The following is a 15,494-nucleotide window of genomic DNA, read 5'->3' as shown; positions in this document are numbered from 1 at the left end:
AGCAGATGCCAATTAACATATATGTTCATCTTCCTCATGAATGTCTACATATGCACAGAGTATATACACATTTATAAATATAATAGTGAGAAGTTAAAGATTATAAACTAAAATGTTTAAATTTTTTATAATTCAGAGTATGATATTAACAATACAAATTTAAAGAACCATAAATATTTCATCAGATTGTTAAAAGATCTTGAAATAAGACCATTTTATAATTTCCTCAAAAAATACTGTCCCAATGCTAGAAAACCCTGTCAGAAAGTTTTAACTTACGTCTATTCTGAGTCCCTTTTACCAACATCTAATTGCATTTTATGGTGGTTGTTTTCAATTCTCCCTTCCTGCATTAGGACATTTTCAGCATTGTTTCAGGAAATCAAAACATGTAAATGCTTTCCAAATAGACAACAATACTACCCACTCAAGGATATGGTCTTCTTTGACTACTTGCCAATTATTTCATTTACGTTGGGTGAGGAATGCATGTTCTGAATCCCTGCATGAGCACTTGCAAAGAAAAAAAAACAATTGGAAACTTTTACTTTTTCAGCCCTTATATGCAGACATACTGGAGATCTCTCATCTTTTCCTCCAATCCCTTGTTTATTTTGAGACTATTGTTTCTGAGCAATGTCTAGGTCTCTTGGTATGTTCAAATAGAACCCTGCTGGCAAATCAATGCTATATAATGACCTCTTCTAGAAAAATAAAAGTTGGACATTTAATAATATTTTTAAGGACATACAATAAGCAGAGATGATGACATTTAAAGCTTGTTGTTTCTTGTTTTAAATTAATTTATAGAAAGGATTGTTTAGGTTGTGGTACTGTGGTGTTATCATTTGTTTTCAGTAATTTTAATACATTTATCTAAAAGCCAATATGATTTCATAAGCAAGATCCTCTGAAAATCTTAAAGCCCAACCTGGAAGTGAATTGGTGGTGTGTTAACTCTCTGAACTGCTGGGGTACCATTTGGTATACAGTTCCATGGGATGTAACTGTCATAGTTTGGTCAAATAGTTGGTGAGGGCTTAACAAATATCGTAGATTGTATTAAATTCAGGACGTTGAGGGCTGCAAGTACAGTCAAATCCTTATCATGGAAGCAATATTGCCAAAACAGAAGTCCAGACTACCTGAGTAGGAAGAATGGCAGTGGGAGGGGAATATTACCATAAAAGAGTTATAAGCTAAATGTCTTATTCTCAGTTTTTGTGCTATAAGTTGGGCGGTATCCCTACCCCCATGTGTGTTGCATATGACATATCCTGGGTAATAGGAAGAACAAGAAAGCAGGGTCAGGGTCTCTCTAACTATATACCAACGAACCATTCTTGGCCTTGCTATCATGGCTTTTAATTTGCACAAGTTAGGGAAACTTGTGAACTGACAAGAGTGACATTTTTCAACAATAAAAGTAAAGTTGTTATCTGCTTATTGATGGACTAATTCCATTTAGGAAAGCTTTAAGACTTAAAGGTTTTGGCGCAGAAGTATAGAACACAATTGATTATTGTATAGCATTTTTAAAATGATTTCTGCTTGATGATTTGGTTTGGATTTTTTGTTTGCTTTATTTTTTAATGTGATTTCAATGCTGTTTTGCTCATTTTACCCTTGAAAAAAAATATGCTAGATATTGGAAGCATTTGATAATAAAACTAATTACTTATGGTTCTCTTACTCCCACTTCTTCTACCAAGACATAGATGCACAGATGCAAAGCCAGAACTATAACTCAGGGACAATTCCAGTTCTGCCCTTGAAAGTGCTGACCATGGGAAACAATGTAAACACACTAATAATTTTAATTGAAGTCAATTTTTTAGTTTTCAAAACATTTGCCATTTCAATAGTGAAAAAAAGCTAAACAAAATTTTAAAAGAAAATTACCTTCAGTTAAAAATAAGCAGCCATTATAAACATTTTTCTAGAGCAAATACTACTGATAGAAAACTCCACCAATTATGCTTTTCTTCAAAATTTCACTTTGTTATAGAGAGATTTTGTTTGTAAGAATAATTTTTTAATATTCATTAACAATGCAACAAGATTTCTCTCCATTTTTTTGTATCTGTGGTGTTTACAGTGGTAAGTACAATATATGCAATTATTTCTTGGACGTAATCATTTGTAATTCAACTTCAACTTGAAATTGTCCAAAAATGAAATAGCAAACACATCACAATACAGAAAAAAGTGGAACTTTTTCCAAGATGACAATTTAATGATTGGCTTTGGTCACTAAAACAGTCATGTGACGTGTGATTGATTTAAAGCAAATGGTTGCTGATCAGTCACTATTCTTTCAGACCTTTCCTGTCATTCTCACATTTATTTATACTCTTGGCTATTCTTATACTATTGTTGATTATCTGAGAAAAATTCTTTTTATCCACTCTGAAATAATCTATGTTTCTGCAACAATGAGCATAATTGTCAATTATAGCACATTATTCACAGCTCAAAATATCCCTACTAAACAGGGTGCCCACAACGTGATGAAGTGCAAATACATAGAGATTTCAGAGAGATACAGAACTTCAGCCTTCCTAAAAAGAATTAAAGATTAAAATGGGATAGATTTAGGTGATCAGGGTTAGGGAGACAGGGTGGTGAAATAATTTTAACAAATTGTAAAAATTATAAATTTAGTTATCAGATATGCTCTATGAGGGTAGAGAGAACATGTATCTTACATTGGATACTCAGAGCCTAACACACAGTAGCCATTCAGTAAATATTTGTAGAACTTTGTAAAGAAGGAGAACAAGCTGGAAGGCAGGCATAAGGACCAAAGGAGTGAAATCTCTAAAACTACAACTTCTCATATCAGTTTGTTGTGAATAAAGACACAAGCAGGAACTTGGTTGTGTTTTGTATTTTGTGCTTTTCAAAGGATTTTACCTACAGCATCTCCCGTGACCTTCTTGGACCCTACTGAGTGAATACCAGTGAAAAAAATCAGTTTATACATCCTTAACTTTATTAGGATTCTAAGCTGCAACAGCTTTGTCAATCTCGTAGCTTAGGTGGGGTTGAATATAGTAGAGAAATGAAGCCCATCTAGGAAGGAATTTGTTATTTTTACTTTAACCATACAAATAAAAAATACTCTATCTTACAGGGTAATTGTGAGGAAAAATGAATGCAGATAGCTCTGAAGTGCCATAACAAAATGTACCATCTTTTCCAAATTTATTTTTTGGCTGCCCACTCCAGGCAGACACTAAAAAATGCAGATAAAATGGCATAAATAACTCACCCTGGGTCATTAGGTGAGTGACTGCTTCTAAAAACTCAGCAATGTAAAGGTACAGATGGAAAAAAATATATATTTTCTTAAGAATAAAATCACTTTAGTTTACCAAGTTTGTACAATTTTTTAAAGTCTTCCATGAAAATAAGCAATATTCTAGGGAGCCTACTGGGAAAAATTTCACCAGATGGGCTCCTAGCCCCCGGACTCAAAACTGACAGCCTATTTAGGTGGGCTTTAAATTCATTATGAAAGAATGTGCCAGATACCCTATGTCTTCCAAACACCAAGGAGTTGCTTCCAGTTTTGAATGAACAGTGAACAACAATTCTATCAAAAAAGAACAAGGAACATCAAAGACATCTGGTGAGTGACAAATTTATCCAAATGTAGAACATCCATAAGAATCCTAAGTCAAATAAAGGGCAATTTCATCAAGAAAATTAACAAATCCAATTGAGTAGATGACATCTTGAATATCTTCAAACTGGTAGGAAGAAAATGATTCAGTGTACTAGAAAATTGGGAATTTAATGCAAAAGACTACAAGAAAGTTTAGAATTTAATACACAAGAAAATTTATTAATGAATAAGAATTAAAATTTATCTAGTTTATTCTCCAGATGAGAAGATTTATAAAACTTCATGAGTTTGGAGAATAACAGGGATATTGTAAAGAAAAGAAAATGCTAAAATTTTTTGTTTAACTCCTGATTTCAAAATATATAATTACAACAAAAATTTTTATATCCTGTTCTCTTGTCTGTACTTTTCCTTCCCTCTCCTGATTAGCTAAAAGCCAGTAAGAAAGCAGGCATTAGCAGAGGGAAGAAGGGTAACTGAGATAGTCAGTTCTGAAATTTATAAACATCTGAAAAGTTAAATAGTAAATCCATTGATAGGACAAGATACTTCAGAGACCTGTCATTGGATTTGATGTTAAGAAAGAACAATATAAAATAAGCAAACTAAGAATAGTGAAGAAAGGGGAAAATCATTTTCAGTAAAATTAAAATTAGCTCCTAGGTCTATGAAGTGATTATTAGACTTCAAAAATCATTGGTAAGAATGTCCCTAACATAAAATTTAGAAAATAAGAAATGAAGAGAAAGATGTTGACCAGATCATTTTCAGTGTTATCAAATTGGGAAAACATACAGATTCCATTATACTAGTCACTACCCTTTGGGCTTAAACAAGACAGTGACTTATTAAATCAATCATCCCTTAAGAATATCAAATTCACCTGAGACCAGCCTGACCAACATGGTGAAACCCTGTCTCTACTAATAAGACAAAATTAGCCAGGTGTGATGGCGCATGCCTCTAATCCCAGCTACTCAGGAGGCTGAGACAGGAGAATGGCTTGAACTTGGGAGGCAGAGGTTGCAGTGAGCTGAGATCCCGGCATTGCACTCCAGCGCCGTGGCTCATGCCTGTAATCCCAGCACTTTGGGAGGCCGAGGCGGGCGGATCACGAGGTCAGGAGATTGAGACCATCCTGGCTAACATGGTGAAACCCCGTCTCTACTAAAAATACCAAAAAAATTAGCTGAGCGTGGTGGCGGGCACGTGTAGTCCCTGCTACTCGGGAGGCTGAGGCAGGAGAATGGCGTGAACCAGGGAGGCGGAGCTTGCAGTGAGCCGAGATCGCGCCACTGCACTCCAGCCTAGGCAACAGAGCAAGACTCCGTCTCAGACAAAAAAAAAAAAAAAAAAAAAAAAAAGAATATCAAACTCTCTTATGGACCAAATGTTTGTGTCCCCCTGAAATACATTTGTTGAAGCCCTAACCCCCAATGTGATGGTTTTTGGAGGTGGGGTCTTTGGGAGGTAATTAGTGTTAGATGAATTCATGAAGGTGGGGCCCTAATGATGGGATTAGTGACCTTAAAAGAAGCAGCAGCAGAGATCTTGCTTTCTCTCTCTGCCATGTGAGGACCCAGGGAAAAAGTAGCTTTCTGCAAGCCATCAGCAAACCAGGATGAGAGAGCTTACCAGGAACAAAATTGGTTGGCATTTTGATCTTGAACTTCCCAGCCTGCAGAATTGTGATAAAATACTTTTCTGTTTAAGCTACCTAATCTATGGTATATTGTAGCCCAAGCTGATTAATATACTCTGTTTGCCCTGATGCCTCGATTTTATATTTATTTGGGAACTGGTCTTTGATTCAACTTACGAATGAGCACAACATGGCATAGAATCATAGAAATTCATAACTGGTAGGAAACAGAATACTCACGTAGTTTAACCACCCATCTTATGCCTGAATTGTTTGAGTTGAAGAGTGACTAAATGGTCTTCCAAGACACACTGGAACCCCTCTCATGAGAGGAACTCACTAAGTAAGGTGATCGTTTAAGGATGATCTTTTTTCTACCTCTTTTGTATGCCTTAAATTTTCACAATGAAAGATGCAAGACCTACAAGAGAGGCATGTAGGGAGGAACAGAGACTGTTTTAAATTTCGAACATTTTCTTTGGATTTCCAAATGTCAGAAGGCCAAAGATAAACATCCTCAGATTCTAAAGAGAACTAATTCTTTAAACTTTCTTCATCAAAACCAGGAAACATCTACCTCTAAGTATACAATTTTGGATTATATTACGGCAAAAACGTAAGCGTTGGAGGGTTATATGCTCAGACCAGAGCAAAATAAAATTTTATAGCCCTAAAGTGACAACTTCTAACTAGGCAATAAGTCTGGCTCTTTTTTTCTGATAAACATTAACTTCTGCTTAGAGTCATTTAATTAAGTGGAAGCATTTTCTTTATGCCAGTGGATTCTCAAGAAGCTAGGAAGCAGTGAAATGAGAGTTCTACTGTTTACATTTGGACAAATGTAGGCAACTCAGGGTCTCTTAATCTGGATAGCTTGAGCCTTTCCACCAAGATAAAATTTTTTGCATTAAACAAATACAAATAGGAAGTCTCCTAGCATCATTAAGTAGTCTCAGTTCCTTAAAGTCACGGCTTAGTTAATCATTTGCTTTTACAATGTTTTCCTCCAAGAATAGGGAAGTGTTTAATGACATTTGTAATTATTCAAAATATTCTCCCTTTTGCCTTTACACATTTTTTTCAGATCTCATGTCTCTGAAATTCAATAACAGAAAACATTATATGAATAGTTTGCTTTCATATTTAATTTATAATAAGAAAACTCAGTAAGAGAAAGATGTGTTTGCAGTTTGGTAGTTTGTATGCAGGTCACCTCCTATTACAGTGAGTGACTTTGTATGATGATAAAAGGAATTCCAGGCTCAAAGCCATGGCCCCTTCTTTTATGCAATAATCCATACAACCAAACACCAACCAGTAAAACACACAAATTTGAACAATTCCTCAGATTTTGTTGAATTTACTTGGTTGGTTATTAAACACAGTATTCAGTCAAAGGATTGGCATATCTCTCAGCATATCCTCATTTTTTAACAAACACAGTTGGGCATACTATACTTTATCTGCACATACTCATGCCTCACCCTTAAAAGCTGGATGGTAACTCCATAGAAAGAATGAAAGATGGCCTTGGGCCACCACAATAGAATCACTGGTTATAACACAAAGTGTTCCCATACTAGAGAAATGTGTTTGCATTTGTGGTTTTTCTGATGCCTTCAAATTAATGTTCCTACGTCACAAGTACATCTGTTTGGATGCCTTGTCCCCCTTGGGTAAATGAACAAAGGGATGTGTTCTTAGCGCTTGCTTGATGGAAATTAACAGTCTGCTTTCATCCTTTCCTTGTATGGCTTTCTTTTAGTTGCTCTATTTGCTTTTTTCCATACACTAATATAAATTTAAAAAGTATCATGACTGTGGTACCTTAAGAACACTACGTAATTGGAAATAAGGTTTAACCTTCAGTAGAGCCCTGAGGATGTTCAATTTAAAATGTTTTTAAAAAAAGATTAAAAGAAGAAATTAGAGATATATGCCAGGGTAGAAAGCTCATGGAAGGGAAGAACTTTCAGAATGTGACTGGTTGAAGTAACTAATAACGTAAGTACAATTTATGCTTTTGGACTTGCCCAGAAGGTCTCATATTCAAGACATAAATTCCCTATATTTTGACTTTTAATCATATATTTTCTGCATGCACTCAAAAATTAGAGTGTTCAACATCAGGCTTGTAGACATATATGAATGAATGGTAAGATATAAACTAGCTGAAAGAATTCTCATCAAATGCTAACAGGTCACACAGACAAACTAGTCTTTGTTTGTTAATAAGCTGTGTACAGACAGAGAACTGAAAGTTGACTAAACGTTTCCCACAAGCCTAATCATTATAGCATAGCATTAAAATCCAAAACCAAAACTAAAATGTTATATGTACATGTGTTTAGAAAATAGATGAAAACAAAGGTTACTTACACTTTTGCTCCGAGAAAGCAAATCACAGGTATTTCTTTTCATCGTGGTGTTTTAAGTAATTAAAATGGGAACTAGTGTTTCCAGTGTCAATGCTCTCACTGCAAGTATCCACTCAAAAGCCAACTGGAATGCTGAAAAGAAAAGGAAGGAAATGTTTAATCAAGTTATGCTTAACACTTGCACTTAGAAATGCTGTCTTAGACTGGGACAGTTAATTCTTAAATAATTCATCAGAACAGGCTAAAACGGTGCTGTGTTTAAAGCAACAAAAAAGTATACATAAGCAACATTTCCAAAACAGCTTTTGTTAAATGTAAGTTAGAGATTTCAAGCACCATCTGTTTTCCATTAAATATTCAACTCTACAGTTTTAGTGGCTGAAAAAAAAAAAACAGATATGATAGCCATAACCTAAAGTTACATGTATAAAATGAAGATGCAAACTGAATTGTGTATATGTCGATTCTTGTTGGGACAGCTAAGGACTCGACAATTTTTCACTAAGGGATCACTAAGGTGATCCACTGCTGGAGGAATCTTACTTACATGTGAAGAAAAGAGCCCTCTGAGCAACTGCATCATTGCATCTTGTTTCACTGACAATAATCAATAGTACCTTGAAGCCAATCCAATGACTCTTCAGTAAATTTAGTGAGTTATCTACCCCTTTAGTTCTAAGTGGTTGTAAGGAATACTTGAGAAGATGAGAACAAAAAGTATAAGCAATAACTGTTAAGTAAGCAGTAACTGTTATTTCAAGGAATATTCCAGAGTGATTGCCACTTGAATGACACTGACATCCTCATTACCTAACTAATCTTCGCTTTCTCCTAGACACTACAGTGGAGATTCTCCATTTTGAGTTTTGAAGAAAGAACAAATCGAATAGCTATACGTGATGTGTTCATTTATGATATTCTGCTACATCAGGACACAACCTACATATTTATAAGATATATTTGCATGTGGGCTGATATTTTCTTTCTGGGAAAGAACTTACTGTAAGGGAAAGAGGATAAAAGGCTTGGTCAAACCACAGAAACTCTGATATTGCAGGTTTAAGCTAATAGTGTAGGTGTAGGCTGATGCTAACAGCGGCATGTAGTTCTATCATTTGGGTTTGTTCTAAGCTTCTCAAAAAACATGTGTCTGAGACTTAAGGAAAAGAGTAACAGTGATCAAGGTCTGAAGGAGCTGGTTTTGCTAAAATGATTGACAAATATTAAAGTACAAAATAGTATGAATTATACATTTAAAAGATAAAAAACAAAGTAACTATGTATCGTTTTTTAAAAAACATATGAAATGAAAGCAGAGAAGCCTGCAGGGAACCCAGCCTTTTTAAAGGCTGAAAATACTTGTTTGGAATATATGTGAGTCACCCTCTCAAGTCTTCTCAAAATAAAAGGAAGACACTTTGCGGGAGGTCAGAGGTCCCGTAACAGCAAAGTAGAGGTAGAAACAGAGAAGTAAGGTTCACTGTGGCTAAGAATATCTCTGGATGCAACTTGGGGACTCAAAGGGAAACAAGGGACAAAGCCTTCTTCCAAGGTTGATAGAAACGCTTGCCTGAAGATTAAAGAAAAATGCACAATCAAATGTGAGTTGCTAAGACAAATACTGTTTCTCTGAGTGTGTATGGATTTTTTCTAAAGGAGTAGGATTTGAAGGGAGGAGCTGATCCACAAATGGAAAGTTCTCAGCTAGTACACCTCCAGCAATTGAATCACCTTTACAAATTAGCATCCTATAGGTCCCAGAAAATGCGGAATTATGTTACTCATGTAATTTAGGAATTGGACAGAAATTAACACAAACTGAACGAAATATTCCATATCTAGGGAGAAAAAACTTTAGATAACAGCTGTAGGAAACATATATTATCAGAGAAAAACTTATTCAAAATATTTAATTATTCATCCAGGATTTAATGAGTAGCCTTAGGGACAACCATGGAATAGTTGCCCTACTGGGCTAGTGACTCAATGGTAACAAATCAGTCAAATCAGACAAATAATGGATTTGACCTGATAAGCTTTGCTGAATTAACCAGGTTTTTAAAAAATTTGCCTTGAAATCATTTAAAGACCATCATTAAGAGATACTTTCCTATGGGAATTTAGAACTTAGAGAAATTTCAATAGGCAAAGAGATTCAGTTGAAAACTGACTGCTGATGGAATGGCTCTTCTCACCCTGTATAGCTAGGAGGTACCTAGCGTCAGTAAAAAAGTATAGACTTTGGAACCAAATAGGTATAGGTTGGAATTTCAGCTCTCCACTGGCATTCTATGTAGCTTTTAGGTACATTATTTGATTTATCTGAACTTTTTCCAGATCTACAAAAGAAAGATAATAATACACATATGTGTTTTCAAAATGAATGAGGTAAAAAGTATTGTCTAGGAGAATGTTTGGCTCATAGGAGGTATTTGGGTCTCATCATCATCATATCTTTATCATCATCCATCATCACTACCTTCTTTTTCTCTTAGTATCAAATGGCAAGTAAAAACAGCCCATTCTTGTTTTTTCTTCTATAAGTGCTAACCTCTCTCAAATAATACATATGTAGGCAGATCTACTTTCCACTAACCAGTATGAATGATCTACCAGTTGAAGGTCCAGGAATAAACAGACAGCATACTTTTATTAGGATCATTTACAGCAGGTTCAACAAAGAGACTCTTTAAGGAGATGTTGGTAGGGTAGAGGAATCCACAAAGGTTGGCACAGTACCTGGAACTAGCAACAGCGAAGTTTTCACCCTAAGAGGGATGGGTTGCCCATACCTAGGAAAAAGCATCACACAGAGTGGGCTGCCTTAAAAAGGGAAGTTGCTCTCTGGGACACAGCTAGACCCTAAAAAGAAGAAGATAACAAGTTGCATGCAGTCTCATTTTCCTTTCTCCATCTGTCTCCTCCTAGGACTCCCCACTAACCAAATGCAAGCAAGCAGGAGGGCAAAGGAGGAAGAAGTACATCTGACTGGTCAGCCTTCCAGGGTTCAAAGCCCCCCAAGGTAGGGCAGGGAGGAGAGTGGAGATGGAGGGGAAATGGTAGATGTGCTCTGCAGTCTATGAAGAGGATTGCATGTTCTGCTACCTCATTTATCCTTAAAAAATTTTCTATAATGTATCATTAAACTTTCCAATACTCCTGTGAGGTAGACATTGTTAATATGTTTTCCCATGGCACAAACGAGGAAATCAGCACCAACGAATTAAGTAAATTGCCCAGGAAATGGCAGAACCAGGATTCACACCTGATTTGTCTGCCTCAAAATCCACGTTTTTGTCTACTCTTCCATAGTGCTTTGCTGCCAATAGCATGAACCAATGCATTTTAATTATGAACAAGTGGTAACCTCTGCAAAAATCAAAGCTGTGCCTAAACTAAAGAATGTTTGATGAAAAGGTTGACTCTCAGGAAGGCAGTTATCTTAGTTCCTGCAAGTTTCTCTCTCAGCAAAGATAATGTGGTGAGACTGCAGAAAAGCTTTCTCCCTCCAGGTGCACTAAAAAGAAAGCCAGGCGAGAGAACACTCACACGTGCAATTTCGTTACGATAGGAGTTTCCACATAAAGTTAATTAGAAAGAAGGAAGAGTCAGCTCTTGCAGGGAGAACACTTTAGAAATAAAAATGAAGAGAGGAGGTGGATAAGACAGATAGTGCTGGACTATTCAGAGATGGAATTAGATGGAGCACCTATATACATTTTGCTGTGTCAATGCAAAGGGAATTAAGACAGTTTCTATCCTAGAGATTAAAGATTTATATAGCAGAAAATGTCTTGAACTGGTCATCAGATGAAATAAGTTCTACTTTCATTGCTACGTCATATACACAAACTGTATGGTATTAGGAAAATCCCTTCCCTTTTTTCCCTCATATCTCCACAACCCACCTCACAGCGTTGTTATGGGGATTAATCAGATAATATCTCAGAAAAATTTCTGGGGACTTTAAGTTCCCTGCAAATATAAATCTATGTATTGAAACAGCAAATGTCCCCATACATAATGACATCCTTAAATATAAGAGTGAAAAGGGATTCCAATCATCCACAAAATATTAGAGAAGCTACTGAACAGGACATGTTTTATATATGTAAGAAGAATTCTTTAATCTCCTCTTTTTGAACTAATACTTTTTTCTTCTACATAGTAAGTCAGTTCATACAGTAACTGCTGAATTATAAAGCCACTCAGATGCATTGGTTTTAAAAAGTTTATTGAGCACCTTATATGCGCCAGGCACAGTACTAAGCTCTCAGATAAACAACAAACTTTCTTGATGCAAAGGGAAAGAATTGTTTGGGTACAGTTGCCTCTGAGTGATCAAGGTATAATGGATTAGCTCTGTCTCTAACTTACTGTTGTCTCCAACTCATCAAAAGATATATTTTTCTAGGGTTGCATAAAGTAGACATCAAAATGAAACCGAACTTGGCAGTTTATTCCCTTGATTAGATTCTCATCTAAATGAAGAATGAATACATGTGGCATGTATAAAAAGAGAAGCTTGATCACAATCAAAGACAACTCCAAAGGAATATAATAAAAACAGGCTTAATTTATCAAGGTTTACTCACCAAAGTATCTGCAGGAAGGAAATTAGGAGGAGGCAACACAAGAATTAAATACTCAAAAGGTTAAAAGAAAAGAAACATACAAGGATGGAATAACAGATTTTTCATGGGAATGGTTGAATTATTGCCTTGGGCTCTTAAATGTCCACTAATTTGCCCTCTACACACGTAAGATAGATAATGTGAACATCTGCTTCAGTTGGCCCTCTGCTACATTGGTAGCAGAAACAAGGGAATAAAGTTCTGGATATCTCCTCATACCTTCTAAAATTGTGAATTAAAAGAAAGGACTTCTTATTCCAGATCTAAAGATGACAACAGAGATTTCCTGCTATTTACATTTTCTCTCTTTTCTCTAGAGTGCTGTTTATCTGAAGCTATGCTTTATCTGAGCTCCTGCTAGAGGCTATAGAATCTGAGATTTAGAAAGAACGTAGAGTACAAATAGGGTAATTGAAGTATAGGGAACATAAGTAGTCTGCCTAAGGTCATAGAACTGCCTGGGACAACACAATAATGAGAGGACCCTGTATTCCATGGCCATTGCTGTGGCTAGCTGATAATATTGCCCTGTGCATGCATTTTCCTAAAACTAGTTTTATCTGTCAACCCATCTTGTAGTCTTCCCAGCACAGTTTAACATCTTGAAACTTGCCAAAGTCAGTGCAATCTACCTGTAACCACAAGGATGGCTTTATATAATCAGGTTGTAGCTTATGCTCAGTAGGAACTCCAGAGTGATGTGTTTCAACTAGAAGAGTCAAGTGATCTGTGATTTGCATGCTTAATTTGGCCTTACCTCACACTCTATCTCCCAACACCAGCCCTCTACCCCCCAGGCTGGTCTCATCTCTGCCGCACCTGAGACACATCCATTTCTACCTCTTGGCCTTAGATTCATGCCCTTTAATTTTTATTCTCTTCATTTTACAGAACTCTTTCTATTCAAAGTCCAACAAAAGCCCTTCTTTCTAATAACAACTTCCCCTACTGCGCCAAGTCACATACATTTCTACTGACTCTGAAGTCCAATAACAAAAAGTATGTTGTACCACAAACTCATCTACTAGCTAACATTTTTTTTTCAATAATTGTTTTATGGGTTTAATCTTTGCTTCTTCAACTGGGGCATTGATATGGTTTGGCTGTGTCCCTACCCAAAATCTCGTCTTGAATTATAATCCCCATAATCCCCACGTGACAAGGGAGAAACCAAATGGAGGTAATGGAATCATGGAGGCTGTTTTCCCCATGCTGATCTCATGATAGTGGGTGAGTTCTCATGAGATCTGATGGTTTTATAAGTATTTGGTAGTTCCTCCTGTGTTCATTCTCCTTCCTGCCTCCTTGTGAAGAAGGTGTCTTGCTTCCCCTTCGCCTTTCAACATGATTGTAAGTTTCCTGAGACCTCCCCAGCCATGCAGAACTGTAAGCCAATTAAACCTCTTACCTTTATAAATTGCCCAGTCTTGAGCAGTTCTTTATAGCAGTATGAAAACAAACTAATAATACAGGGTTGAATAAGGTACATTGTAAAGTCTCTTCCATACTGCAAGTTGTATGATTAAAAAATATAACTTCTACCAGGTACAGTGGCTCGTGCCTGTCATCCCAGCACTTTGGGAGACCAAGGCAGGTGGATCACCTGAGGTCAGGAGTGTGAGACCAGCCTGGCCAACATGGTGAAACTCTGTCTCCATTAAAAAAAAATACAAAAATTAGCTGGGCATGGTGGCAGGCACCTGTAACCCAGCTACTCAAGAGGCTGAGGCAGGAGAATCGCTTGAACCCAGGAGGCAGAGGTTGCAGTGAGCTGAGATTGCACCATTGCACTCCAGGCTGGGTGGCAGAGTGAGACTCCATCTCAAAAAATATATATATATTTAAGTTTGAAAGCAATTCATTATCATTCTTTTGCCTTTGCCATAGTATTAATATGTAACATACATTGTACCACTTACAAAATATATTAAAAATTAGAGGTATAAATCTACAAAAATGAACGTTTTAATTAATAAGTAGAAATTTTGCAAAATTGGAAATAAAATTTTATCAAAATATGGGGTATATTCAATCTCACTATTAATAAAATGAAAATTAAAATCTCAAGATTTATTTGTCTTGCTTAAAAATTATTTTACTTTTAAAAATAAAATACTTGAAAATGGTGTATATATAATTAGATATGCATTTCATATATTGCTGATCAACTTTCCAAATGACATAAGTCTTTGGATAGGAATGTGATAATAAGTACCAAAAGATTTAATGGTATTATACACTTTTATATCATAATTCAGGAAGTAACTTGAAATATGGAAAGTGCTTTGTATGCAGAAACATTCCAGCAGTACTACTTAAAATAATGAAAATCTGGAAACAATTTAGCGGTCAAATAGTAAAGGAATTGCTAAATAAAATATGAGAAACTTCATGATGTACTATGTAATTAAAATCATATATTTTGCAAGATATTTCAATTATATGAGAAAAAGCTTGTGTTATAATATTAAGTGAAAAAGGCAGGATTAAAGTTGTATGTGTAATATTATCCTATAAAAAGTTATGCACAGAGAAAAGACTTAAAAAATTTAGCAAAATATTAGTAGTTATATTTAGGTACAGTATTATGGGTAGTTCTGTCTCATTTCTGTTTCTTGGCTTCTCAAATTTTCAACACTTAGAAAAAATACTTAAAAGTTGGATTAAAAGAAAGTATTTGAGTGAATACAAAAGTTACTCAACTCTTCTTACTTCAGAGGACATACAAAAGTGCTAGTTTTTTGTTCGTGGAATTGTTAGATTGCTTTCTCATTTGTTTGTTTTTGAGTGCTCAAGTTTGCTATTTCGTACCCAGTGTTAGACTTTGTTTTTGGGAATCTATAGACTGAGAAAAGCCAAGTTGGAAAACAGATGGCTAAAATTAAGTTCTCTCTTCCTGACTCTACTATTTTCATCCTCCATTTGGGTGTCAATTAACTTGCCTCTTTCTTTCAGATCTAGTAATGGTGTCTATAAAAGGAAAATCTTCAGGTTCCACTTCACCTAGGAAATAAATTAGGTGTTGAGGCTCCCTGCCTGTGCTAGTTTCTGGGAGTGCAAAATACATGGAACATGAGACAAATGCAAATAAACAACTGAATCAGCAAGCAAGAGATTTGGGTTTTATAGGACCAACAGGAGCTCAATCTACAAAATAGGTTCATATTATTATAAGTTGGAAAATAAATGCAATGTGGGTAGAAAAAGCT

General features: G+C 35.8%; 1 protein-coding gene across 1 annotated transcript in view; it reads right to left on the bottom strand.

Annotated features, from left to right (window-relative positions):
- The window catches only part of PDE4D (phosphodiesterase 4D), a 1,528,950-nt gene that overhangs the window by 1,211,123 nt on the left and 302,333 nt on the right, over window positions 1–15,494 (bottom strand). The window contains exon 2 of the mRNA XM_034960060.3: window positions 7,653–7,783. Coding sequence (XP_034815951.1) covers window positions 7,653–7,694 — 42 coding nt within the window. The 5' untranslated portion in view covers window positions 7,695–7,783. The remainder of the gene's footprint in view (window positions 1–7,652; window positions 7,784–15,494) is intronic.

This window comes from Pan paniscus, chromosome 4, assembly GCF_029289425.2.
Source record: "Pan paniscus chromosome 4, NHGRI_mPanPan1-v2.0_pri, whole genome shotgun sequence".
Lineage (NCBI taxonomy): Eukaryota > Metazoa > Chordata > Mammalia > Primates > Hominidae > Pan > Pan paniscus.
The sequence above is the reverse complement of the archived record's forward strand: the minus strand, read 5'-3'. Positions and strand labels throughout refer to the sequence as shown.